The sequence below is a fragment of the Dendropsophus ebraccatus genome, chromosome 1, assembly GCF_027789765.1.
Source record: "Dendropsophus ebraccatus isolate aDenEbr1 chromosome 1, aDenEbr1.pat, whole genome shotgun sequence".
Taxonomy (NCBI): domain Eukaryota; kingdom Metazoa; phylum Chordata; class Amphibia; order Anura; family Hylidae; genus Dendropsophus; species Dendropsophus ebraccatus.
The window spans coordinates 107,928,154-107,954,601 of NC_091454.1; the positions used below are offsets into that span (position 1 = coordinate 107,928,154).

A 26,448-nucleotide genomic window follows, 5' to 3' on the forward strand; every position below is an offset into this window, starting at 1 on the left:
GGTTACAGATGCAAATCCTATGCTTTAATGATGACCAGTTTGAAACTTTGGATGATGCGATAAAAGGAAACGGAAAACTAAAAGCTTTATCAGTTTTATTTAGGGTAAGTAGAGATATTTATTATAGGCCTTTGACCAGAAAAAAATATGTTCAAACTGGAAAATTACCATTAAATTAAAAACTTTGCATAAATTGGCTATGTTCACACAACCTTTTTTCATCTCCATTTAAAATGACGTTGTTATTTTGAGTCTAAAATAACAGACATCATTTAGCTGTCTGGCCTCCCCTTAGTGCAATGACTGGTGTTTGTACATTATTCTAGTTTGGGGGTTACTAATTGGCCTTTGGGTGTGGCATAATTAGAAAGTCCATTGAATTTACTAGTAAAAACGGAGACAAAAGAAAACTGTGTGTGAACAACTAATAAAAAAAAGTCTGCTGTTTGCAAAAGACGTCCCAAAATAATGATCATGTTCATTATTTTGATGTCCGTGGTAAAAACATCGGTTATTCAATACATTGTGTGCATTGGACGTCCGTCTTTCCATTGACTTCAATGCATTGCCATTGCAGGCAGTTAAGTCGCGGGCAATAACGGACGTTTTTTAAATATCAAAATTGGCTGCCTTTTCTCTATTTTTGATGTTGTGTGAACATAGCCATTGAAGTACAAGAAGTAGAAAGCCACCCCTGTGCTGTGATCTCAGGCATGAGCTAATGCAAAACCTTGAGCATACACAATAACATGCTAAGAATGTAGCGATTGGCAAACAGCAGCATCTGGCTTTTTTCAGCATCTATTAAAAGCAAATGTCACCTCCCCTCATACCTAAAGAATGCATATAATCTTGTCATACCTTTTGATTCCTGCATCTGTGCTTTTATTTCCCCCCCAAAATGTTGTAACTGTGCCAGAAATGGTGTCCAGCTGAGCACTGGAGCTTGATGATGCATTGAGGGGGTAAAACTAAGGCCGAGTGAAGCATAGCATTCCAAGAGCATGGGACTCTGGGCCCAGTCTCCTCAACACTATCTGTCACAAATGCAAAATACATTTATGAAGTGCTATTCAGCAGTTACAATATCTCTATAGGCATGGGGGGCAGTATCGCTTAAAGGGGTAGTGTGCCGTTTTTCTTTTTATGCTTAATTAACACACATTACAAAGTTATATAACTTTGTAATGTGTGTTAATGAGCTGTCTGGGGCCAGCGGGGGGGTTATACTCACAGAGGGATGTCAATTATCATAGAAACTAACAGGCAAGGGATCTGTAGCGGATTTTGCTGTAAATTCGCAGTGTGAAATCCAATGCGGATTCGGTGCATGTGAATCTGGCCTAAGGCAGCATGCGGTAATGACACCTCACTTTCCCGAAATGTCTTAATAAATATATATCTGGATATATGGCAGAGAGGGTTGGAAGTAGACAGGAGGGACTGGTCAGAGATGGTGACATCACTCAGGGAGTGGGGATAGAGTGACATCAGAGGATGATGCGTTATCAACTAAGAGAGGGAGGAGCAGACAATATTTTGTAGTTCTGCTATTTTCTGTTTCTGGTCAGAAGGGAAGCTGGAAAAGTCACGCTGAAGCCATTACTGTTAGTGATAGCACTATATTATTATGCTATATATCTTTGGGTGATAGTTTTATCTAAATAAAATTTTCTTATACCGGAGTATGCCTTTCATAAACCAGCCCATAATTTATCTTGCAGCCATTTTTTTACTAGGTGATAAGTAGAGATGAGCGAACTTTTCATAAGTTCGGTCCAACCGGACTTTCAGATTTTTTCGGAAAGTTCGGTCCGACCAAATTTTGGATTTCTTCGAATTTCACAGTTTAAAGCATCTATATGATATGGGGGTAGTGTATTTGGTTGAATTTAGGGCTCTACATGACAGTAACATCATTATCTTTTCGATATCTCAAAGTCAATTTTTTTTTTTTAGACTTCAATATTCACCATTACAGGGTCTATGCAGGAAAGTCACCATTACAGGGTCTATGCAGGAAAAAGGTCACAAATACAGTGAAGGAGCAGCAGTAGTCATTGGAGGCCAGTGGAGGTCCAGCAATAGTCATTTGAGGCCAGTACAGGAGCAGCAGTAGTCAACATGGAGGCCAGGCAGGAGCAGTAGTAGCCAACATGGAGGCCAGGCAGGAGCAGCAGTAGCCAACATGGAGGGCAGGCAGGATCAGCAGTAGCTAACATGGAGGCCAGGCAGGAGCAACAGTAGTCAACATGGAGGGCAGGCAGGATCAGCAGTAGCCAACATGGAGGCCAGGCAGGAGCAACAGTAGTCAACGATTGGGTATATAGCACTTTTTTTAAAGATATAATGCTATACACCTGAACCAGGTATTTTAGTTTCTCAGGATAAGAGGGATGTGATATACACACTTTCAATCAGAAGGGTCCAAGTATAGAAATTGGGTATATAGCACTTTTTTTAAGATACAATCCTATACACCTGAACCTTTACACACTGCGTGGTGCAGTCATGTGACCGCTCCTTTTAAAGCAATACCGACGTCACACAGGGGGTGGGCTAGTACAAGATCCCTGGGGATTGGATGTGTTCTGGGCATCATGGGAAAGCGCTTTCTAGAATGGCGGCTGCCATTTTAGAAAGCAAGAAAAAAAAAATCGGCGCGGATTTTCAAAAATCCGAATCCGATCGGACTCGGATTTTTAGGAAAATCCGAACCGGATCCCATACCAGGCGAACCGATTCGCTCATCTCTAATGATAAGGACATTTAGTGTACCAAACATCTGATAAACCTGTCTTTGAGCGACCATAGTAACTTAAAGGGGTTGGCTACTTTATAGTAAAATAGCTCAGTGTACAGTATTAGTAAGTGTACTCACTGTATATACTGACAGCAGCTCCCTGTGTACCTCATAGAGGTAAAATCAGACTCCAGGCTGGGCTGCTCGCTCTGTGGTGTTTTGATCCATAAGATTGCTTACATGGAGGAGCATGTGACTGTGCCCCGCCCCCAGTGTCCACCACTGAGCCTGTATATGTCTATGGAGGAGACAGGGGACAGGGCATGGTCACATGCTCCTCCATGTCAGCCATTTTATGGACTGAAACCAAACAGAGCAGGGCAGCACAGCCTGGTGAAGGGAAGTCTGATTTTAGCTCTATGAGGTACACCGGGAGCTGCTGTCAGTATACAGTATACAGTGAGTACTTTTACTAATACTTTGTACTGACCTATTTTACTATAAAGTGGCCAACCCCTTTAAAGGAGACCTGTCACCCCCCCCTGCCGGGGTGACAGGCTCCCGACCCCCCCTATACTCACCTGATCCCGCCGGGTCCCGCTTTTGGATCCGGTCGGGTCACGGAGATATCAGCTCCCCAAGCCCGGAGCGTGCGCTGACAGGAGAGTCCGCTGCCCATAGAAAACGACGGAGCATCGGACTCCCCATTCATTCTCTATGAGCGTTGGACTCTCCTGTCAGAGCGCGCGCCGGGCTTCGGGAGCTGATATCTCCGTGTCCCGACCGGATCCAAAAGCGGGACCCGGCGGGATCAGGTGAGTATAGGGGGCTGAAACGGGGGTCGGGAGCCTGTCACCCCGGCACGGGGGGTGACAGGTCCTCTTTAAGCATGGTAACTCCATTTTATTCATACTGAAACTTTGCCCTGCGATTGACTTTAAAATGGCAACTACATAACATTCTAAGTCTTTCATGAAGGGTATGTCAGACTTAATGGCAAAGAATTTACATAGGATAGTCGTGACAATCTTTCATAAATAACAGCAAAAACCTTTCAGCACAGTTTCTTTTCCATGGAAACAATAAAACTCAATAAAAGACTGTCATGATTTGGAATTTCATTATACAAAGCAAAGCCCTTGCGAAACTGACAAGACTTTATCTTACATCCACCCCCAGATCATAGCTGAAAAACACTGCTGAGTTATGAGTCATAGCAGTTCTTATAATTTAGTTTGATCAAACTGATCATTGTGTCAGAATAAGCATATAATGGTTTGCGTAGTTATATGTCCTGTTGCAGTGACCACTCAAAGACAAAATTGCATGCCCATCACTTGCACAAATTAGCAAATAAAAATTACATTTCCATACCCTGGATCATTTCTCAGACTTTTAATGCTGGGTTTACACAGAGCAAAATTCACCCGATCGTACGATTAACTATTTCGAAGTAACGATTTTTTTTAACAACGATCAGCGTTTAGACGGAACGATATATTGTACGGAAAAATCGTTTTTGTGATCGCTTAAGCCTATCTCGCACAAAGGTTAAATCGGTCAAAGACAGTTTACACAGAACGATCTGCAAATTTTTTGCGAACGAACAACGAGGATTTGAGAACATGTTCAAAGATCAAAATGAACGATTTCTCGCTTGTCGCTTGATCGCTGCGTTTACACGGAACGATTATTGTTCAAATTTGCACGATAATCGTTCTGTGTAAACGCAGCATTAGATACTCTTGTTAATATAGCAATCAGAGGTCCCAGCTCAACTTGTATTGGTGTGTAGGAGTGTGTGCTGGGGACCTTTAGGTGTCTTACTAACTAGTAAGAACATGTCAGACACTTTTACTAAATAAGGTATTTAAAGTAAACAGGATTATTTAAGCAAAGAGAATTGTTTAAGCTGTAACTGGCTTTAGTAGGTAAAGTCCCTGATAGCTGAAATTAGATGAGATTATATGTTAGATGCCTGTAAACTGCCATATTTGTGGAAGGAATCTTTTAGTGTTTCCATGACAGTACATAGTCATCAGCAGATAATGCATCTATAGATAGGTGATGTTGTGCAGTGTGTTAAGCAATCTCTGGGTGTGCCACATGGAATGTATACAGCTATATGAGCAGTGAGCACTCTTTGATTCTGTATTGTCTAACAGAGTTTGTACAATTTGCAGCTTCTTTTGTGGAAAAAATACCTTGTAAATAGCTTTTATAAGATGATGAAAAGGCAGTTGCATTTACCTTTATTGCTTAGGGTTTTTGCAATCCTTTTTCTAAGTGAAATAAAAAGAAAATTTACAATCAAATCAGGTTTTTCACATCTGCTATGCTACATCATAGAGTCTCAGCTGTGCTGCATCTGTGCTCCTTAATTTCCATCGCTGCCTTACCCCCTACAAATAACCCTGTATTATTGGACAACTGTGTTAGGGTATACGCACACAGAGTAATTCTGTGCGGAATCTGACGCCCGTCCCTGTACACTCCCGTTCCCTCTCCCACGGCTCCATAATATGCTCTGGCGTATTTCGCTGTCCACCCAAACAATTGACATGCCAATTACTCCATGTGCATATACCCTTACTGAAACCAAGAGACTAGGAGGCAAAGCAGGAAGCTCAGTATCTTGAACCCAACAAAAAATACTGTGAAGTGTTACAGTATATTTATTCTTCACATTGTATTAGTTACATGTTGTATACATTTTGCAAATAGAAGAGAACATTAGGTTCTCAGTTGCACTTTCCTGAAGTTTTTTTTCTGCCAAAAGCCATTTGGATATTAATAAAATAATTTGCAGACATGATAACAGTGCAGTTTGCCCTGATGCTCCATCTATAATAATGCTCTGCGGGTCAGTATGATCACAGCTATTGCCAGTTTACCTAGTTTTACCTGTTAATTTTTTTTTTAAGGTCTCCATATTCTGAACGATGGCATCTACAGTATTAACCTGCCAGAAGCAGACTTCTGTGTCCACTGTTATATACAGCCAGCATCCTTTGCACATGTAGTTTTTGGATGGCCTCATATGGATTACAACCCTCACCCTGCAACATAGTGCTGTAATCCATGTGAATCTGTCTATATTATTAATTATTCTACACTTTGGACATCTTCACATGGATTCGCCATGCTGCTTTCAGGTAGGGGTCTGGGAAGACAACAGACGAGTGCAGCCCTGCAACTGGCACCCACCCCAGCTGGCCCTACCTACTTGCCACAACAGTTCTAGATAACTGCGGACAACTGGAAAACGTTCCCTATGCTGTAACAAGTGCAACACAAAACAAGACGAACTCACATAATAATAGAATAGTCAGCGGTCAGGGTCGGCAACAAACGGGCAGTAAAGGTACAAAATCAGAATCCAAAAGCGAGGTCAGAAATACTAGATAAACACGGTCAGGAGATGCTGGGTCAACGCACTATCACAGGCAGAGAACATGAGACAGAATGAAAGACTTATAGGACTAAAAGTCCCAGCCCAACCCAGATACTGAAAGCTAACTGGGCGAGTCAGCTGTCAGTCAAATCACTGAGATTGCAAACAGCTAGTGCTGATCAGCAGGTGGAGTGCAAAACTGGACACTGCTACAACCAGGAACAGCAGAGCAGAGTATAGCATGCTATGAACACAGCCGAACACACAACCCGAGTCCTAACAGCTGCATTAAATATGTGCATGGTGGGGGTTGTAATCCATGTTGGGCTGTCCTAAAGGTACATTATTAAATTAAGTTATTAGCAGTCTAAACTCACTACTGCGCAGGGACAGGTGACGGGTACAGTAATGCAGACACTGTGGGCGGGTATAGACTAGTAGCATCCACACAGGAGAGTGGAGCATGGTATACACTGTGTTTTACGGGGGGTCAGACGGAAGTTCTGAGATTTGCCACCCCTGATCTAATGGGTCTGGATATCAATAATGCTAATCAAGCAAATAAATGTATGTACTGTAGAATAGATCAACTGCTGTATTTCTTTTTATTTTTCTCAGTTTTATACTTTTTCTTAATCATATATTTATTTTATGTTAATACAGATTGGTCAAGAGAACACCAATTATAATGCAATCATCAATGGAGTTGATAGCGTCCATCGGTTTGGTAAGTTTGTCATTTTGCTTTCTGGAGGTATTTTTTTTTTTAACCATATAAGTTGTCCCTTTTTGTTTTGTGTGTGTGTGTGTGTGTCTATCTACCATATATTGTATAAGTGACAAACTAAAAATTGGTCAACACAAACACAAACGAACACAAAGAAATATATAACAGCACCCCGCAATGCCAATATACACATAATATTGATATTTTAAATTACAATTCTGTTATAAAATAAATTAGCATACTTAGTATTTGATCAAATAGTGTGTACCATTCCACCACCTGTCTTCCTGTCCATCCATCCTTTGTAGGCGTCCAAACTCCTCAGCTGTTTTGGTGCGTTTACACACACAGGAAATGAAGGAAATACTGACATTTCTCCTTTTTTCAAATCCGCTCCTTGCTTTGGCTTCAGAAATCTGTCAGATAACTCTCTCTGTGTAAACGCACCATATGACCCTAATTATGGCATGTAGGGTGCCCCGGAAGGTTTATGTCAAGGTCCTGACCTTTCCAGGAATACACACCAGTCGCCATTTGTGGTTCTCTTTTATCAGTCATTACATAGCCTGTGCTCTATAGGAGACCAAATGCCTGAACAGTTTGGTGATTTATCAAGCTATCTTACAAGGGGTGGGCTACAATCTTCCTAAATATAGGAACACAAAATTTACTAAGAAGATTCAATTTAATACTTTTCCGTGTAATCCCCCTTGGATTCCAACACATTTATTCCCCTTTGCCTCCAGTGATGGGAGAATAGGATGAAACGTCTTGCTTCTGCAGGAGCCCTGTTACTGCCTCTTTAACTACATTATCATCAGGAAATTGTTGCCCACACAGGGTACTAAAGAGAAAGTAATCACTAGGAGCCAGGTCTGGACTGAGGGGGGATGGTTCAGCCCCATAAAGCTGCATTCCCTGGTAGCAGCTTGTGATTTGCTAGACTTGTGAGCTGGCGCATTGTCGTAAAGCAGTAACATACCTGCTGACAACTTCCCACACATTTCTCTTTGATTGCCTCACGTAATGCCTTACTTGTTGAAGCACAGGTGTCTGCAGTAATTATTGTCTTGTGTGGCATGAATTCTAGTAATAACCCCTTCTGTATCCCAAAAAATCGTCACTATTATCTTTACAGCTAACTGCTGTATGCAAAAGTTGTTTGGAGTTAGTGGCCCCTTGTGCTTGGTTTTAGACCTAGGTTTCATCAGCCACAACATTTCAAGGATAGAAATGTACTGGATTTTCTACAAACATGTCTAAACTCTCTTGGTTAAGTAGCTGGCAGTGTGTTTTTGTTCAGGCATCAACATTCATGGCACCCACCAGGAACTGACCTTTGACATCAAATAAACATGAATGATACTGGAAATTGTGCCAACTGGAATGCTTAATTCAAGAGCTATAACACTGACTTTATAATACATTTCCTCTAAAGATGCTTTGATAGGTTGCCCGAAACATGAGTCATTTGAATTGGTTGGCTATTTAAACTGCTGGCCCCAAAATTTCAAGGCGTTGTCCAGCGAAAAAAAAAAAATTCTTTCAAATCAACTGGTGTCAGAAAGTTATATAGATTTGAAATTTACTTCTATTTAAAAATATCAAGTCTTCCCATACTTATCAGCTGCTGTATGTCCTTCAGGAAATTTTGTTTTATTTTTATTCAGACACAGTACTCTCTGCTGACATCTCTGGCCGAGACAGGAACTGTCCAGAGCAGGAGAGGTTTTCTATGGGGATTTGCTGCTGCTCTGGACAGTTCTTGACATGGACAGAGGTGGCAGCAGAGAGCACTGTTTCTAAATGTAAATAAAACAGCACTTCCTGCAGGATATACAGCAGCTTATAAGTATGGGAAGACTTCAGATTTTTAAATAGAAGTAAATTACAAATCTTTCTTTCTGACACCAGTTGATTTGAAAGAAAATGTTTTTCGCTGGACAACTCCTTTAACATTATAGTTGGAAGGTGCATCATCACCATATACAACAATCATTCTTTCAAGGATTTCTTTCTTTGTAAGGAATTTAATTATGAAACAATGATCCAAATTCCCCACTTCCTTTGTAGACCCACACTGCACTGCACTTGCCATCCTGTCACTTCTAGAACTTTCATCATACTGAACTGATACTGTGCAGGTTGCATGTCCAGACATATAGTAGAGAAGACCCCGCACTCACCAAATATATTCTGCTATTTTATTGAAGTGCAACTGACATCAGGTTCAAACAGGCGCATTTTGGCCAAGCATGGCCTTCATCGCTTAGCTGATGAAGGCCATGCTTGGCTGAAAGGCTATCATTCTATCATTTGCAGTGATAAATAAAGCCCAAGGCTTATCACTGCAGCTGGTTGGCATTAAACGAGACTCAGTATGTTTCTCGCATGGACGATTTTATGTTGCCTACCTAATTTGCATCAGGTAAAAAATCCTATGTCCTATGGCTCCATCTCCTACCAGTTTTGGTGTTTATGAGGTATTTATGAAATAAAAAATAAACATTATGTAACTGCAGGGGTATATGGGGCCAGTAGCAATTTCCACTGAAAGTGTCAATGTCTTTTCAAAAAAATTTTCACTTTATTGAGACATGTGAAAAGTTTTGATCAGTCCGGGTCTGAGCGTTCAGACCCATACCGATTGTGAGAATGAGCTGGTAGAGAGCCACGCTAAGCATGGTTCTCTCCCGACTCTCTGTCACTGACAGAGAGCCGGTAACGGACCGCTCAGACCCGGAAAGATCATAACTTTTGACATGTCTATATGACATGACAAACGTTTTTAAAATGACAAGTGCACTTTAAGCGAAACAACAAGGGCATGGATTGGCCTCCTTGGCACCGTTGTAGTAAATGCAGTAAACACACACACACAAAAAAAAATTTATACTTAGGCAGCACTGGGTAATTTCTTTGTATTTTTTCCCCCTTAACTTGCCTTTGTCTTTTATTGTTATTGTAAAGTAATTTACATCTCAATACATACAGAACAATGCAGGACAAGAAACATTGTCTGTCCATGTTAGTAACGGCCACGTTAGACGGCCTGACCCACGCCTACTACAGAGCTTGATAATTGTGTGACCAGGGCTACACATACATTGATGCATGCATTAAAAGGGTATAACCCTCTAAGACAGTTTGAGGAGTTACTGCCCATTAAAGGGCACCTAGGAGGATGAAGGTGTATATGTCTGTTATGGTCTCCTGTACAAGGATTTTAGATTCCCCAGCAGAAAGGCAGAAAGTTTCTCATCTGTTTTCTTAAAAGTAGTCTGTGTCATTTTGCTTACTGTGGGGAGCACAGTGTGGGGAGAACAAGTAGACTTCTGTGTAATGGTCTGTAATAACCTCATATTTATACTGTACATATTTCTATTACTTTTGATAAGCTTTCATTTTCTTAGTGGAGGTTGCATTGAATTACACTATAAACATTAATTCCTATTTTCTAGAAATCAAGACAACATTAAAGAGCATTCGTTATGTAGAGGTAGGCAAATGTGAAGGTGTTTCCTTCAGAAACTAGTCAGATAAACATATATTCATACATATTTGTTATGACTGTCATGCAGGGGCGTATTAACTCTACCATAAGCCCCGGGCTGTTCTCCAATCCTGCCCCCCACCCCCCACCCTACTGTTCATATGGCAGCACTAGTGTAGTGTTCATATAATGTCATGATACTCTGATCTGTGCAAAATCGTGGTAAAAAAGCATTTTATTTATTTTTTGCTAATCATGGCAAAACTGTATCCAGGGACAATACTCCACAGTATAAGTCTGTTACGCTTTACTCAAAGGGGTAGTTCAGCAAAAATAAAAAAAATTCTTTTAAATCAACTAGTGCCGAAAAGTGCCAGAGATTTATCATTTACTTGTCTTAGAAAATCCAGTATTCCAGTAATTTTCAGAGGCTGCATGATCTGCAGGAAGTGGTATTCTTTCCAGTCTGGAGGGAGAGAGAGGTTTTCTATGGGGATTGGCTATTGCTCTAGACAGTTCCTGACAGGGACAGTGGTGGCAGTAGAAAGCTTTGTGTCAGATCGGAGAGAATATATAACTTCCTGCTGGACATACAGTAGCTTATACTTGAAGACTTGAGTGTTTTTTTAAAGAAGTAAATCACAAATCTCTGGCACTTTCTGGCACCACTTTCTGGCACCAGTTGATATGAAGTAAAAATAATTTTTGCTGAACTATCCCTTTAACCCCTTAGTGACCGCCGCACGTATATTCACGGCTGCCACTAATGGGCTGTATTCCGATGCGTACGCCTTTTAACGGCGGGTGCATCGGAACAAATTACCGCCCGGCGGCGGCAGCAGAGCGGGTGATCAGCGGTCAGTGTGACCGCTGACACCCTCCTGTAACTGCCCGGAGCGGAGGATTCTCCGCTGTGGGCAGTTTAACCTGTTAAATGCCGCTGTCAAACCATGACAGCGGCATCTAACGGGTGCCGGTGTGTCCCGGTCGGCGCCACGGGTCACTTACGCGATCTCGATGTCCCGTGGTGCCGTCCGTTGTCCTGGTGGTCTCTATGGTGATCCAGGGTCCTAATGAAGGCCCCCGGGGTCACCATGGAGATGCCTCATGCTGACAGGAGTGGCCGTGGCTATTGCCTGTCAGCATGAGGCATGATACAATACACTGCAGTACATTAGGGACTGCAGTGTATTGTATCAGTGATCTAAGTATTTTACACTAGTGTACAGTAATGTACACTAGTGTAAAAGTAAAAATAAAGTGTGCACCAAACACAACACAGCCCCCCCCCCCCGAATAATAAAAATGCATTACATTCCCCATACACAATAAAAGTTGACATAAAAGTGATCAAAAACACAAATCATATACAAATTTGGTATCGTTACGTCCATAACGTCCCAATCTATAAAACTATATCAATAATTACACCGCATGACACACGCTGTAAAAAAAAATAAAAAAAACAGTACCAGAATAGCAGTATTTTATCAATCTGCTTTAGAAAATACGTTATAAAAGAGATCAAAAAGTCATATACATATAAAACTTGGTATCAATAGAAACTACAGATCTTCCCGCAAAAAATAAGCCCAAAACCAGCTCTGTCGCGCAAAAGATAAGAACGCTATGGATCTTGCAATGTAGGTTTTTGCTAGGAAGATAGTTTCTATTGCGCCAAAGCGGTAATAGTTAAAAAAAAAAACTACACAAATGTGGTATCGCCGTAACCACCCAGAGAATACATGTATTATGTTATTAGTGACCGCCGATACGGATTTTTACGGCGATCACTAATGGGCTCTATTCTGCTGCCATCAGCTCTTTATGGCGATGACGCAGAATAGTGCAGCAGCGCCGGTAATGCTCGCAGCCCCCTCCTCTCAGCTATCGGAGGTAGCTGAGGGGTTGGGGTAGAATGTGTGGTCAGTCCCGGCCAGTCCCCTCTCCGGCGATCGCCGTTATTACCAGTACCAGTTGCCAGCGCAGCTGAACGCTTTCATCTCTTCTCACAGTGAATCCACAGTGAGAGGAGATAAAAACATGTCTCCCCCTGTCCCCAGAATTAACCCTAGTGACCTGGTCACTGACCCTCCTCTCACTGGACGGCCATCTGATCCAAGATGGCCGCCACCATCACTGTGAACAGACTCTGTTCACAGTGATGGATTCCTAAAAATGATCAAAGCTCCATTCTCTCCACCACCGGAGGTGGCAGAGAGCATGGGGCAATGATCAGGGACCACCCGGTGTGGTCCCAGTACAAGCGATCAGCAGTATATACTATATACCGCTGATCGCTTGTTCCAAATGGCGCCGGCACTTTTTTACCCCTGTCACCAAAGTCAAAAGCCGCCCCGGATTAGCCGTAACCACCCCAGATTACCTGTAACCACCCCAGATTACCTGTAACCACCCCAGATTGCCTGTCACCTCCCCAGATTGCCTGTCACCTCCCCAGATTGCCTGTCACCTCCCCAGATTGCCTGTCACCTCCCCAGATTGCCCGTCACCTCCCCAGATTGCCTGTAACCACCCAGATTGCCCGTAACCCCCCCAGACAGCCCGTAACCACCACAAATTGCCCGTAACCATTGCAGACAGCCCGTGGCCACCCCAGATTGCCTGTCGCCACCCCAGATTGCCGGTCGCCACCCCAGATCACCAGTGAACACCACCAGATTGCCCGTCACCACCCCAGATCACCAGTGAACACCACCAGATTGCCCGTACCCCCCAAAATAGCCAGTAAACACCCCCAGACTGCCCGTAACCAGCCCAGATTGCCCGTAACCTACCCAGATTGGCACAGACTGCTCGTAACCACCCCAGATTGCCCATAACCACACCAGATTCCCTTTCGCAACCTCAGATAGCCAGTTAACACCCCGAGATTGTCCATTACCACCCCAGATAGCCAGTAAACACCCACAAGTTGCCTGTAACTAAAATGACACTCCTTCCCTTCTGAGCCCTGCTGTGTGCCCATACAGTGGTTTATGCCCACATATGGGGTACCGTTCTACTCAGGAGAACCTGCGTTACATATATTGGGGTGAGTTTTCTCCCCTGTTCCTCGTGAAATTGAGAAATTTCAAACTAAACAAACATGTTATTGGAAAAATTAAATTTTTTCATTTTTACAGTTTAGTTTTGAATACTTTCCTCCAATACCTGTGGAGTCAAAATGGTCACCACACCCCAAGATGTATTCTTTGAGGGGTGTACTTTCCAAAATGGGGTGACTTTTATGGGGGGGTTATTCTGCTGACACTACAGGGGCTCTATAAACGCACCTGGTGCTCAGAAACTTCTTCAGAAAAATCATGCACTGAACCTGCGTTCCATATATTGGGGTGATTTTTTTCCCCTGTTCCTTGTGAAATTGAGAAATTTCAAACTAAAGGAACATATTATTGGGAAAATTCAATTTTTTTTTTTTTTCATTTTTACTGTCTTCTTTTGAATACTTTCCTCCAATACCTGTGGGGTCAAAATGGTCACCACACCCCAAGATGAATTCTTTGAGGGGTGTACTTTCCTAAATGGGGTGACTTTTATGGGGGGGGTTATTCTGCTGACACTACAGGGGCTCTACAAACGCACCTGGTGCTCAGAAACTTCTTCAGAAAAATCATGCACTGAAAATGCTAATTGGCACTCCCTTCCTTCTGAGGCCAGCTGTGTGCCCATACAGTGGTTTATGCCCACATATGGGGCACCGTTCTACTCAGGATAACCTGCGTTACATATATTGGTGTGAGTTTTTTTCCCTGTTCCTCGTGAAATTGAGAAATTTCAAACTAAACAAACATATTATTGGAAAAATTCTATTTTTTTCATTTTTACTGTCTTCTTTTGAATACTTTCCTCTAATACCTATGGGGTCAAAATGATCACCACACCCCAAGATCTATTCTTTGAGGGGTGTACTTTCCAAAATGGGGTGATTTTTGTGGGGGTTCTATTCTGCTGACACTACAGGGGAGCTGCAAACGCACCGGGCGCTCAGAAAATTCTTCAGCAAAATCTGAACTGGAAATGCTAATTGTCGTTCCTTCCCTTCTGAGCCCCGCTGTGTGCCCATACAGTGGTTTACGCCCACATATGGGGTACCATTGTACTCAGGAGAACCTGCGTTACAAAATTTAGGGTGCATTTTCTCTCATGTTGCTTATGAAAATGAGATACTTTAATCTTAACAAATATTTTATTGGAAAATTTCTATTTTCCATTTTTTTCCGGCCTAATTGTGAATACTTTCCTCCAGCCCCTGTAGGGTTAAAATGCTCATTATACCCCTAGATTAATTATTTAAGGTGTCTAATTTCCAAAATGGGGTCACTTATGGGAGTTTACAATATACAAGCCTCCTAAATCAACTTAAAAAAAGAACGGGTGCCTAAAAAAAATCAGTTTTGGAAATTTCATGAAAATTTCATAATTTGCTGATACATTTCTAAGCCCCATAACACCCTAAAAAGGTGAAATATGTTTACCAAATTATGCCAAAATAAAGAGGACATATTCATAATGTGACTTACTAACTAATTTTTGTCATGTGACTTTCTTTTTTAAGAAGCAAAGAATTTCAAAGTTCGTAAAGTGCAAATATTTAAAATTTTTCATGATATTTTGATGTTTTTCACAAAAAAACACAAGACAGTGACCAAATTTTGCCACTAACATAAAGTACCATATGTTACGAAAAAAAAATCTCAGAATCGCTAGCATAAGTTAAAGCATCAATGAGCTATAAGCACATAAAGTGAGACAGGTCAGATTTTGAAAAATGAGCCTGGTCATTAAGGCCCAAATAGGCTTGGTCCCTAAGGGGTTATAATACCCTCTGTTATAAATACGCCTCCAGGTCTGAGTTTTTTTTTTTTTTGGTTTGTTTTTTCTAGGACTAAATCATAATATAAATATTAATTTTTTTTAACCTGAAAATGTTCCTAAAAATTTTCTTGTAAAAATTTTTCTTTAAAATAAACATTTTCCTAATTTTTTTTATATAGGTAAGAAGGCTGAACTAGAACCGTTTGTTTTGCTAGACCTTCTGCCATCCTACACAGACAAATATTATACATACAATGGATCACTAACAACTCCCCCATGCACAGAAACAGTAGAATGGATTGTATTTAAGGACACAGTAACCATTTCTGAAGCCCAGGTAAGCCAGCGCATATTACATCACTTAAGGTCACAAAAAAAGACTTAAAGGGGATATCTATTCAAAAGGATTCTCAGGTATAGTTGAGCATCATTTATGAAAACTGTCTAGAAAAAGCCACTGGTCTCCAGAAAAGTAGGGCTTGACAGAGCTGAAAAGCCTTTGGCCCATAATAAAATGATGTTACTGAAATGTGGGAATGTGAAGACATTTTAGGTGAAGGGGAATTCAATGAATGGCAGCTACCTTGGAATGATGGAACAGAAATAACCGTTGTGGAACTCAATGCGTGACCAAGATCAAAGACTTTATCAGTGGGATCCATCACATATCTGATAGATCAGATCAACCCCTTTAAAGATAAAATAAAGATGTTGGATCCAATAGGGGTTGCGCCATTATGGTCTCAATGCGTGTTTGCATCCATGGAGACTCGAACTCCCAGATAAAGAGAGGAACTCACCGATGACCTGGCAGCGTGGTGTCATGACAGATACACTTTAAGGGCCTTTTGCATGAGGATATCTGCTGAACAGGCTTATTACTATCATGTTTAAAAAGCCCGCGCTGTCTTCCTCCCCGGGTCCCTCGCGCTCTATCTTCAGAATGGCCTGTCAGCTGATGGAGCGCTCAGCCAATCACAGGCCGGGACCCCCACTGACAGGCCATTCTGAAGCTAGAGCGCGAGGGACCTGGGGAGGAAGACTGAGCGGAGCAGAAGACCTGACAGGTAATGTATGCTGCAAGGGCTGCAAGGACATCGGTAACGATGTCCCTGCAGCCCTCGCTCAACGATCATCGGGCCGTGGAATAGGCCCAGTAAACGAGCGGCGATCTAGCAGATCGGCGCTCGTTTACATCGTTGATCGGGCCCTCCTCGGCCCGTGAAATAGTACCCTAAAGGCTCCTTATAATAGGTGCAATAGGTACTTGTATATAGTGAATTGGCACTGGTAAGGAAAATAATATCTGTGTTTAAAGGGATACTCCAGAGAGTAATGAATGTTAACTTTTTTAAAGCTATGTATTTTTAAAAAAATTATGTTATTTTGTAAAATAACTTTATTAACATAAATGTATAATTTTTTTTATACATTATTGTACATTGAGTGGCAGCATTACGGGGCAACAAGGCCTGTGTTACCTCTTACTCCTGCCTCTCAGTGTAAAATAATGTATAAAAATACCTTTGTTTTAAATTAAGTTTTTTTGCATAGAAATATAACTTTATTAAAGCAATGTAAAGTAATGTATATTAATCAATGCTCTACAGAGTGTCCCCGTAATGTTTGTTTTTATCTTTTTCTTTCTGGCAGTTGGAATATTTCTGTGAGATCCTCACAATGCAGCAGTCTGGGTATGTCATGGTGATGGATTATCTACAGAACAACTTCAGGCAACAACACTCCAAGTTCTCTGGACAAGTGTTCTCATCCTATACTGGAATAGAGGAAATACTCGAGCCAGGTTGTTACCCTATTTGAAGAATAACATTTAGTTGTATTTCAGGGTCTTAGGTTTTATAGTGGTTGTCCGCACAGGGTTTCAGTGGGCCCACTATGATAAAGTGAAGTACATATTGATTTGCAGACACAAGTCTTTCTTTTTTAATAGTGTGCTGTCTGGATTTTGTGGTCATTTCACTGTTGGATTCTATGTTTATTTCCATTTCTTTACTAACATAAGGTCAGTATCCATTTATGTGCTTATTCCACATAGCGAGGCACTAGTCCATGCTCATGCATATGACAATTAAAGAGATGATGCAGAAACAGAATGAAGATTTACTATGTACAATACCAATGGCTTTATAGTAAACTAACCAAGATGCAGACAAAAGGTCATATAAGTAAAGTATTGGAATTGCACAGAAAATTCTAAGTGTACCAACTTAGCTCAAACAAATTAGATGGAGGTGCTGACAATGCTGTGAACAATTCTACCCCAGAGATGCTGTTGAGGCAGGGGCGTAGCTAGGGGTTCAGCCTAAGGGGGGCGAGTGAGTCTGAGTGGGCCCCCAACTGATTAGGTTACCCATAGGGAACCTCAGCGGACGGCAATGTTTTCTAAATAATGAAGGGTATATTCTGCTACATTATTCATAGTGATTTATTACTCATTTCACATATATAGCCATATAAAAATTAAAGGGGTTATCCAAGACTAAATAAACATAGCTGCCTTCTCCCAGACACAGCACCACTCTGCTCCTCAATTTGTCTCTGGTATTGCGGCTGCGAAGTGAATGGATCAAAGTTGTAATACCGCTCACAGCTTTAGGGCAGGTATGGGGCTGTTTTTGGAAGAAAGCAGCTATGTAATAAGCTTTTAGACAGTAAAAGATATCAGCTGGTTGTATTCTCATGTTAGGATCGTACATCTGTGTGCAATTCAAGATATGTGATTAGCTGCTAGATATCTGTTTCCTACTGGATCTATCAATGTACCTCATATTTCTATTCTATCTATCTATCCAGCTATCTATCTATCTATCTATAAAGCAAAAATCCACGGCACTCGGATAAGGTATAGAACGGGTGCCACCCCAGCACTGTGGAAAATAGTGCAATATACAGAAGTCCAAAAAATGGGTAACGTCACTCCGATATGAAGGTGAAATCAGTGATTTATTTCAGCTCATAGGAACAAAAAATAGCTATTAAGTCCGCCGTGTTGCCTTTGCTTGAAATTTCAGTGTTTGATCCATAGTGGGAACATACACGAAGATGGTTGGAGGTAAAAGACTGCAGGCACTCTTAGGGTATGGTAGCACTGAGTAATTCAAGTGGAATTCTGCAGCAGAACTTTCCACCCCGGAATCCTACCTGTCTCAGTGTATTATAGCCCGTCTATGGGAGAGCGCATGCTCCTCTGCTGCTGCCGATCTCCGCTTAAAGAAGTGACATGTCGCACACTCTCCCATAGACGGGCTATAACACACTGAGACAGGCGGAATTCCGCTTGAATTACTCAGTGTGAACATACCCTAAGGGGGAAAGGGGGGGAAGATGAACACTATGGATTTGGCACTGTTGGGGCACATGTGTGATACATTTACTGTATGTGGCTATTAGGGGGTAAATAAAAGAAAGAAAAAGAACCATTGCTGGATTGGACTCTGGGGAGGGGGGTCACAGTTATTGGCTGAAAATGGAATTAACTTATAAAGCAATCGACCTAAGCTGCTGCCTGTACAGGGATCCCCAGACTGCAGCATCAGGTGGGGGAGCCTGTGCTACCTCCTTACATAGTCTATCCTATTCCAGCAGCCTGACAGACACTTTAATAACACTTACTGTCAGTCAGAGCTGCTGCTGCTCCTCTTCTCAGTCCCTTGCAGCCATGCACAGGCAGGACACCTTGGCTGCTGCCATCAATCCTCCCTCTCTTCTCTTCCTCACGGGATGTTTCAGCATAGTGCAGTAGAGGAGGGAGAGGGGCTGTCAGCAGCAGCACCGTGCAGGAGGAAGTGAGAGAGGAGAGCTTTTCCCGGCCACATACAGCTTCCGGTGACCGAGTGAGCCCCCCAGGAGCAGGGGGCCCCCACTTGCCGGGCCCTGATGGCATCTGGGGGCCCACTACACACATGTGCCAAGGCTGTATGCAAAAGCAATACCTTTTGCACACAGCATTTACAGCTGAGACCTCTGTGGGCCCCTGCCAGTGTGGGCCCGGGAGCGGCAGCCCCCCCCCCTGCCCCCACCTATTTTCGCCACTGTGTTGAGGATTAAGATTGTGGGACAGTGAAGGCCAGGAAAGGAAGGAAAACATTCTGGAACCAGTGCATGACTCTACTACCCTTGTGACATGATGCTTGTCCTGCTAAGTGTTTTTTGCCTTAGGGTACATAGCTGCTATGAAGATATTAACTTGGTTGGCCACAATGCTTAAATAAGCCCTACTGGCTAAACATCTATCCAAAGGTATCAGAGGGTCCAGAATGTACCAAGGAAACATGTCCAACCTCATTACACCACCTCCACCACCCTGACCTCTATGTCTGACAGGAAGAGTTCATTGATTCATCAGCAAGGTGGAACAGAAATCACTATTCAGCTAACCAGGCAATGTTTTTCGACTACTCAGTGATCCAATTTTTGCCCTCTGGAGTCCTGCTTTTCTGTTTCCCCTGTTTCAACAATGGTATTCAAAATGGATGTCTGCTGTTATAGCCCATCCATGCTAACAAATGATTAGTTGTGAACAACCAGATTGGTTGGAGAACCCGTCTGCATTCAGCTGCAGGTTCCTTGACTGTGCACCAGCTGTTCTTCAGAACAATTCCTCACATCCTCCTCTGACCTATTTGGTCAATGAGTCCCTTACATGTAAAGGATGCTTTTTTGCTGGCAGTTTCTGAAATTCTGGCTCTGGTTAGTCTGATGATCTTCCCATTGTAATGTGGGCTCACACCAAACTAATTCACTGAAAGCACTCTTGATTTTATGCTACACTCCAGGGTATGGGTCTATTTCCATACCAAGAAGCTTATTTATAGCATGTATAGTCATTAAAAAATTATTTACCTAATTGAGCTTCTTGATTTTTAAAGTCAGGTTTAATTTTACTGCTCGGTTCAGGCACAGTAAAATAAAAGCTAAATATGACAGTAATTTTTAGTACAAATAAAAAAATGTGTGAAAAAGAAAAACAGCCATATCTGCAAAAGAAGGTGTTTAATAATGACTGTGTTCCTTATTTGGACAGTTGTAATCAATTACGGCCATTATTCTAAACGGTGTGTGCACTGCTGGGCAATAGCCATTAAAGTGTATTATTATATAAAAATAAAAAAAAACTCAGAATTTTCAGTATTTTCACCTTAGAATTATGGTGGTATATTGGTATTATTTTACTGTGTTTGAACATAGCCTAAAGGTATAGTCCAATTTTTTTTTTTTAAAGGTTATTAGAGATGTTTAAAACGTATGTATAACTACAATTACTCAATAAAGATTTCTATATAACCTGAAGTCTGTCCCTAGACTGGCCCTTCACTGAGGGGAGGAGATATTGGTGCACTAGCGGTGCTGGGCCCGCCTTCAGTGAACCAAACAAGGTCTCAGGCAGGCCCGGATTGGTAATTTGGCAGGCCGGGCGAATGCCCAATGGGCTGCCCTGATTGCCAGTCCGGGGGGCCACCTGGACTGCATATTAAAATTTTGTATTACTGTAGAGCAGCCCCTAGCGGCTGAGCTGCTTCTGAAAGCCAGTCACTGAGGGCCGCGGCTGCTGAGTGTGTCATCATCATCACACAGTAGTGATGCACGCTCAATGCTAGACGCTGCAGAGCAGTGCAGTGCTGTCGCTGACGGCCAGGAAGAGGAGGAGGATGGGATAAGCTTTTGAATATATAGTAGGGCACAGGCACAGCTGTCTGCTGCCTCTGTGTCTCCTTACATGTCTAAAGCCAAGCAGGAAAGTAGTTCTGGCTTCCTCTGTAGGACCGAAGACTGAAGCAGTGAACTTCCCTGCAGACAGCTTCCTGTGGGCTTGTTGGAAGGTCTCTGTCTCCTCTGATTCCCCGGCCCAGGTATGTACCAGAAACCGATTTTCAAACAAGGTCCTGAGCTGGGATAAATTCTATGTGTGCAGATAGGCTCCGCCCCCTGACCTTTAGCCCTGCCCCCGCATGGGCCCGCGATGCAGTGGAGTATATTGCCGAATTACCCATCTTCTAGCAGCAGGTCAGCTCCCTCAGGTGCTCCTCAGCTCCCTCAGGTGCTCCTCAGCTCCCTCAGGTGCTCCCAGGCTTCCCAGAAGGCGGTGAGTTGGTTGCACTGCAGTTTTCCATGGGTGCATATTGAAAAAAAGCCCAGGTGACAGGAATAGGGGCTGAAATGCTGCCCATCATATCAACACAGAGGATAAGTGACCCTGGGTGGTCATTCCAGTCCCTATTCCTGTCATCCTAGTGACATGACTCTTGTGGAAGCTGAATCAGTCCCTACAGAGGTCACAACAATAGGAGGTAATGAGAAACTATAAGGAACTAAAGGAACCCACTGATGTCCCCCTGCAGCTGTGTACCTCATGTCTGTGCTGCTGGACTCCTTTTTTTTTTTTTTTTTTTTTCCTAGGTCCTGTCATTTTGGACAAAAAGCAAATATGCAGATCAGCTAGTTGGGAACACTGCGGGTGTTCTTCAGCCCCCCAGAGCACTCCCTCGCCCAATTTGCCGCCTTATTCAGTGACACCTACCTATGCACATTCATTTATGCATAAACAAGCAGGCCTTTAACCCCTTAGCGACCCATGACGTATCTGATACGTCATGGCGCTGCGGGGGGTGTTCAGAGCGGGGTCCCGCCGGGCAGTGCCTCTGTTAGCCGGCGCGGGTCCCGTTGCCGCGCCGGCTAATTAAGCACTTCAATGCAGCTGTCAAACCTGACAGCTGCATTGAAGTGCTTTATGCACAACATCCCTGGTGTCTAGTGGGTCGGATCTCCCCCCCGCGATGCGATCACGGGGGGGAGATCCGTTCTTCTGCCCGTGCCGGGCCTCAGCGTCGGAATGACGCTGATCCCGGCTCGGCAGTAGATTGCTATGGCCTGCAGCAGGCCATAGCAATCTATGACCGATCTCATGGATCTTTGCTGTGTATATACACAGCATTGATCTCTATGAGAGATCAGTGCTGTCTATATACAAGCCCCCCAGGGGGGCTTCTAGTCCATGTAAGAAAAAAAGTAAAAAAGTGTTTTTATTAATAAAAAATCCCCTCCCCTAATAAAAGTCCAAATCACCCCCCTTTTCCCATTTTATAAATATAAATTAATAAATAAATAAATAAATAAACATATTTAGTATCGCCGCACGCGTAATCGCCCGAACTATTAATTAATCACATTCCTGATCTCGCACGGTAAACGGCGTAAGCGCAAAAAAATACCAAAGTGCAAAATTGCGCATTTTTGGTCGCATCAAATCCAGAAAAAATGTAATAAAAAGCGATCAAAAAGTCGTATATGCGCAATCAAGGTACCGGTAGAAAGAACGCATCATGGCGCAAAACTGACACCTCACACAGCCCCATAGACCAAAGGATAAAAGCGCTATAAGCCTGGGAATGGAGCGATTTTAAGTGACATATATTTGTTAACAATGGTTTGAATTTTTTACAGGCCATCAGATACAATATAAGTTATACATGTTATATATCATAGTAATCGTAACGACTTGAGGAACATGCATAACAAGTCAGTTTTACCATAGGGCGAACGGCGTAAATGCTAAACTCCCCGAAATCAAAACAAATTCGTTTTTTTTTTTTCAATTTGACAGCGCAAATGATTTTTTTCCGGTTTCACAACATATTTTATGGAAAAATTATGCCTGTAATTGCAAAGTACAATTGGTTTCCCAAAAAATAAGCACTCATATAAGTCTCTAGGTGAAAAAATGCAAGCGCTATGGACTTTTAAACATAAAATGGAAAAAGCAAAAGCGCAAAAACGAAAATTGGCTTGGACCTTAAGGGGTTAATGCACATGTGCAGGAAGAGCAGCTCATCTGTGCTGTTGCTGCACATGCGCATCAAAGACCTGCCTGATTATGCATAAATGAATGTGCATAGGTAGGTGTCACTGAATAAGGCGGTTAGAAAGGTAGCAGATTCTCTCTAATAGCACATTCTGCCTGAAGCCATGTTCACACAACTTATGTGTTGTATAAATCACAGCCGTTGTTGCAATTTGCAACAATGGCCGTGATTTATACAACACATACGTTGTATGTGAATAAATGGAATCCCGGCCGGAGCATATACACATAGTTTACATAGTTTACATTCCGGCCAGGATTCCATACTTTCCAGGGCACCTATGTATTATCCATTTTATCGCTCTTTGTGTAGTGGTAGTGGACACTTATTCCTGTCATAGTTTCTGTGGTCCTTTTTTCCTACTTGTGATGATGATGGAGGTCACCATATGAAATGAGTGGCAGAGTTGTTACCTAGTAAATCAGAGTTTGCCACAGCTTGCATTGCGCTCTTTCTTGAGGCCGGTACACGGGCTGAGTATTGGCAAGAAGCAATGATAGACATGCTCCTTCAGCTGATAATCAGCCTGTATAAAAGGGCCTTAACACAGCAAGTTCAGTTGATCTTTTGTGCGGGCAGTTAAATATATTGTTATCACCTGCACATCTCACTGTGGCAATATAGAGATCGTTTGTGCAGCCGGCTGCTTGGTTACCTCATGAGGGCACTGCAAACAAACACTGGGGGTATTGCATCTGGGCTGGTAGGGTTTGACTGCCAGGGCTGCTTTTTAGTCCCAGTCCGGCCCTGGTATCAGGAACCGGGTGACGATGATTAGAATGGATGGCAACATTACATTGTGTGTAGCAGTGCTGATCAGGTTATATGGAAATCTTTATTGAGCAATTCTGTAAGTAACTATGTATTATGTTTGTAAATGAGTAAACTGAGTTTCCATGCACATTAAGTATGTTTATAGCCCATGCAAAATAAATTGATACTAAAAGCTAGAGCTTGCTAGATCTGTAAGATAGCATTAGGTACAAGTTACTGTATAAATATACAATTACTACAGGATGACAGCTAGAAAATGTCAAAGATCTCCCAAGGGTGCAGAAGGAATTTACAGATGATGGAGGTGTTCTAAAAACAAGAAAACTAAAGGCCCTATTCCACCAACAGATCTGATGACAGATTATGGTGATGCAGTAACCTGGCACTACCACTACACCACAAATAGAGCCTTCTGTTTTGGGCCGGTCATTGTGCTGCTAATTAGCAGGAATGCTGAGAGTTGGCACCCCAACAATCAGATATAGCGTGAATAGGCCATCAATGTTAATTTCTCAGAAAACTCCTTTAAAGGAGTTACAAAAACATGGCCACTTTCTTTCAGAGACAACAAGACTCTTGTCTCCATTTCAGGTGCAGTTTGCAATTAAGCTCCATTCATTTTAATGGAACTGAGCAGCAAAACCCCACCCAAGCTGGAGACAAGAGTGGGGCTGTCTCTGGAAGAAAGTAGCCATGCTTTTGTAGCGCTGGATAACCCTTTAATTTTCTGACTAAATTGCAGATCCACAATCTGGTTACATTCACAAACAGCACAGTGCTTTGGATGGATTTTCAGCGCTCAGCAGATTTTTTTCATTCTCTGTGTATAATGGACACATATGATGAACTAAGCACCAAGTAGAAGCTAGCCTATAAATACTATTTAGGTGTTAAGTACATTTTTGTTTCATGTTTAATTCAGAGAGTACAATAAGCAGACCCTACTATCAAAGGACAAGATAAAATTGCTCATTGATATGTAACTTAGCCAGTTGGAGTCCTGATATAAATGCATAAAAAATGATGAGCAATGTAGTAATGCTGTGCCGGTTGTACTAGTTACTTTGTGAGAATCAGTGTACAGAACTTGGCTGTGCATGGATTGATTTAAACAGATCTCTTAGTATATAGCTCCCTCAAGTGTTCAAATTGTATATTGCTGGCAGACTTATGATGGTTTTACACAGAGCGATAATTCGCCCGATCGCACGATTAACGATTTGAATGAACAAATTTTTTTTAATAATGATCAGCGTTTAGACGGAACGATACATCGTACGGAAAAATCGTTTTGCGATCATTTTGCGATTGCTTAAGCCTATCTCATACATAGGTGAAATCGTTGAAAGACTGTTTACATGAAACGGTCTGCGAATTTTTTGCGAACGATCAACGACGATTTGAGAAGTTGTTGAAAGATCAAAATGAATGATTTCTCGTTCGTCGCTTGATCGTTCGCTGCGTTTACACGTACGATTATCGTTCGAATTCGACCGTTATCGTGCAAATTCGAACGATAAATCATTCTGTGTAAAACCACCATTAGACTGGCATTTACCATGGCTAATTTTCTCACTATTAACCATGTTGCTCCCAGAGGATTCTGTGCCATGATTTCTAAAATGAAAGGGTGATCTAGGGACTGAGGGGATAGGGATTCATCTTGATAGAAGGGCTAAAAGGTTTCTGGAGACTTATAAGCCATTTATGCTCCACTGTTAAAAGGGATATGCATAGTAGTTTTATCTATTTCCAAAGAGCATTATCACAAATCAGTGCTTAAGTCCTTTAAAGTGAATCTGTAACCTAGATTTTTTTTATGGATTAGATCCAGATACTGATATTTCTTTTTCTAATCGGTTTCTATTTTCTGACTGCATTTTTTTATTACATTTTTATGCAGGCAGACATCCTTCTCAGTCTGTTTTTTTACAGCATTTCGTTATATGCCTTATATTAAGCCCCTTGGGCATAGATATAATGGACAATCGTGAGCATGCACTGTAAAGTCTAAGACTTGCACTAAAGACATTTTATGGGGAAGGGAGGCTAAGTGGCTATTGTCTTTTCCACTAGTGCCATCTCTCACTGTAATTTCATACAAATCACTTTCCATCATCCTCCTCATCATCATCAAACACAGAACAGGACGTCTTACATTAGTTTTAGGCTTAGTGGTAAGAATGAAAACTGCAGGATTTCAGGATTATTTTATAATATAGGTTGTAATATGGAAAATTAAAAAAATCTCAAATTCTTTAAAAATTGTTAGCCATAAAAACTTGATTTGAACAATAGGTCAAGTTTTTATGACATATAACACATACCCATAAACATCCCCATTCTAATGTATCAAACCTTTTTTAGTTTCTGAAGCAGATATTCTGCATCAGAACAGAAGACATAACATGACCAAGCATACAGAGCTGCATTTTTTGTTTTGTTTTTATACAGGGCAGTGGTTTTCTGTTAAGTTATAACAATAGGGATGGCTGCTTATCTTTAGAGTGCAGAGTGATCTACATGTTTTTTTATTATTTGATAACGTGAGTACAGATACAGTCTCTTTACTCTCTTGTTTTTTTTTTTGTTTTTTTT

General features: G+C 41.9%; 1 protein-coding gene across 1 annotated transcript in view; it reads left to right on the forward strand.

Moving 5' to 3' along the window:
* The window catches only part of PTPRZ1 (protein tyrosine phosphatase receptor type Z1), a 184,606-nt gene that overhangs the window by 69,849 nt on the left and 88,309 nt on the right, over nucleotides 1–26,448 (forward strand). Inside the window, exons 5-8 of the mRNA XM_069976577.1 lie at nucleotides 9–104; nucleotides 6,801–6,864; nucleotides 15,376–15,533; nucleotides 16,850–17,000. Coding sequence (XP_069832678.1) covers nucleotides 9–104; nucleotides 6,801–6,864; nucleotides 15,376–15,533; nucleotides 16,850–17,000 — 469 coding nt within the window. The remainder of the gene's footprint in view (nucleotides 1–8; nucleotides 105–6,800; nucleotides 6,865–15,375; nucleotides 15,534–16,849; nucleotides 17,001–26,448) is intronic.